Source organism: Penaeus chinensis, chromosome 13 (assembly GCF_019202785.1).
Source record: "Penaeus chinensis breed Huanghai No. 1 chromosome 13, ASM1920278v2, whole genome shotgun sequence".
Classification (NCBI taxonomy): domain Eukaryota; kingdom Metazoa; phylum Arthropoda; class Malacostraca; order Decapoda; family Penaeidae; genus Penaeus; species Penaeus chinensis.
This window is the reverse complement of record NC_061831.1, coordinates 27,638,871-27,641,370: the sequence shown is the minus strand read 5'-3', so window position 1 is coordinate 27,641,370 and position 2,500 is coordinate 27,638,871. Positions and strand designations below refer to the sequence as shown.

Genomic DNA, 2,500 nt, shown 5'->3' with positions numbered 1-2,500 from the left:
CGGATCATATATGTGTGTAAGATTCATTCCTGGTGTATTTTCTGCTGCATTTTGTTATGATATAGTGTATGCCACATGAAATGGAAATAAAGATTATTGGGTGATTAAATACATGCAAAAAAAAAGAAATGACTTTGTGCTGCTTTTACAGAGAGTAACGTAATGAAACGTCAGCAGCAAATAAATATATCTCATGCTGAGACAACGAATGATAGTTAAGAAAGTGGCTTGATGACAGTAGAAGTAAAAGAAGAGGAAAGGGGATAAAGAGATTGGCGTAATATTACCATGACAACATTTACAACAACTAAACCAACCTCTTAGGCAGCAGACATGAGCGAAAATAACAGACCTAGTTTCAAGAGATCTCTTCAGAAAAAAAACAAAAACATATACACATATTCTACAGCATTTTTCGTAGGCCTGATGTCGCCTCGGAAGTTCTGTCGAAGCAAGGTCACATACAAAAGCCAAGTTACTTCAGCAGAGACAGAAACTCTTCTCGTGTCTTCGGATTGGTCCTGAATTCTCCGAGCATTGAAGACGTGGTCGTCGTGGCGTTGATCTTCTGAACGCCGCGCATCACCATGCACATGTGGCTGCGAAGGAAGCGAGGAAAGACTTAGCCAGCGGGGTTAGGAGTCCCTTCCGTTATGGTTTATTTGGTTTACATTGCACAAGATAACATTACTATTATTGTTGCTATTGCTCTTGTTGTTGCTATTATTATCACTATCATTATTATTGTTGTTATTATCAACATCATTTTTATTATTATTATTATCATCATCAGTGTCATTATTACTGTTATCATTATCATTATCGTTATTTTATCATCATTCCTATTATTTTCAACATCATCATCATCATTATCATCATCATTATCATCATCATAATTATTATTACCTGTATTACCATTATTATTATCATCATCATCATTACTATTATCACTACATCATCAATATCACCATCAACATCATCTTTCTCCATAGTAGTAGTGAATCAATCAGCCTCATGTCAGCATGATCTTTCTTCCCGTAACACAACCCATCAAATTGTCTCGTTCTGTCTACTCACGTTCCTTCCACCACGACAGCGACGCCGGCGGGCTGAACGGCCTCCACGATGGCTTCCGCAATCTGCTTGGTCAGCCTCTCTTGGACTGCGGGTTGGAGGAGAAAATGAGGAGATATTTGTGCCTTTGGTGGTTTGTGGTTTATAGGCCTGTTATTCTGTTTGCCTGTCCAAGTAACTGTCTGTTTAATAGTCTATATATTTGTCTATGTGCATGCATACACCTATCTATCAATCTATCTGTCTTCCTATCTATCTAATGCACATATACACGCATTCAATTGTTTGTTTGTTTGTTTGGGCGTATGTATGTGTGCTTACATAAGCAGACCAAAAAAAAATCTCACCTTGCAATCTACGGCTGAAGACTTCGACGATTCTGAAACGAGAGAAAGAAATATATATATATATATATATAATTTCTGTAAATAGTTTTCTTTCGATCAGAAATTATTGGGGGATTAAATACTTTCTTTTTTATCTTGTCAATACAATACACTGTCTCTACACATCGTTGAAAGGTCAATGAATCTCTGTTATACCTCTGTTCATCATTTTTACAAAGAATTTTATTAAATGAAACTGCGGATCATATATGTGTGTAAGATTCATTTCTGGTGTAATTTCTGCTGCATTTTGTTATGATATAGTGTATGCCACATGAAATCGAAATAAAAATTATTTATCCAAATGTTACGTTGAAAAATTCCCAACTGGAATTATAAGTGTTAACGATAATTTTATGCAGTTTGCATACAGAAAGCAATTAAATGCTATGTGCAGCAACCGTAGGTTATTCGCTTTACATGCAGTGTATAATATGAAATTACTGTTTGAAATCATGCATAAGACTGCACAATTTTAATGAAAAGGGCACATTATGTATACAACAAGATTAGTTTACCAGCTCACCTAGCGACCTTGGACAAGCCGAGGACCTTCTTGTTGGGCAGGTAACCGACCGACACCTTGCCCCAGAAGGGAACCAGGTGGTGCTCGCACGTGGAAAACATCTCGATGTCCTTCACGATGACCATGTCCTCCGTGTCCTCCTCGAACACGGCGTTGTTCATCACGTCTGAGGGAGAAGGAGAGTCAGACGGGGAAAGAAGCGGGGAAGGAGGATGTGAAGAGGGAGCGGGGATATGAGATGGAAGGAAAGGGGGAGAGGGAGAGGAAGAGAGAGGGGGGGTAAACGGAAGGGAGAAGAGGGGAGAGGAGAAAGAAAAAGGAGAGAGGAACGGGAGTAAGGGAAAACGTTAGGAAAGAAGGGAGAGACAGGCGAAAGAGTGACTAGGAGATAGGGAGATGATAAACAGAGGGAAGAGAAAGTGGGTGGACGGTGGGCCGTAAGAAAGCAGATAAGAAAGAAAAAATAGGAAAAAAAAAAACATCAGGAGAGAACAGAAGTGAGACAAAGGAAGGA

At 39.0% G+C, this 2,500-nt stretch overlaps 1 protein-coding gene across 1 annotated transcript in view; it reads right to left on the bottom strand.

The window, feature by feature from the left end:
• Positions 1-2,500, bottom strand: part of LOC125031697 (GTP cyclohydrolase 1-like) — a 4,579-nt gene that overhangs the window by 180 nt on the left and 1,899 nt on the right. The window contains exons 4-7 of the mRNA XM_047622599.1: positions 1,987-2,152; positions 1,422-1,453; positions 1,078-1,162; positions 1-599 (exon numbers count right to left, since the gene is read on the bottom strand). The exon at positions 1-599 is cut by the window's left edge and continues 180 nt beyond it. Coding sequence (XP_047478555.1) covers positions 476-599; positions 1,078-1,162; positions 1,422-1,453; positions 1,987-2,152 — 407 coding nt within the window. The 3' untranslated portion in view covers positions 1-475. The remainder of the gene's footprint in view (positions 600-1,077; positions 1,163-1,421; positions 1,454-1,986; positions 2,153-2,500) is intronic.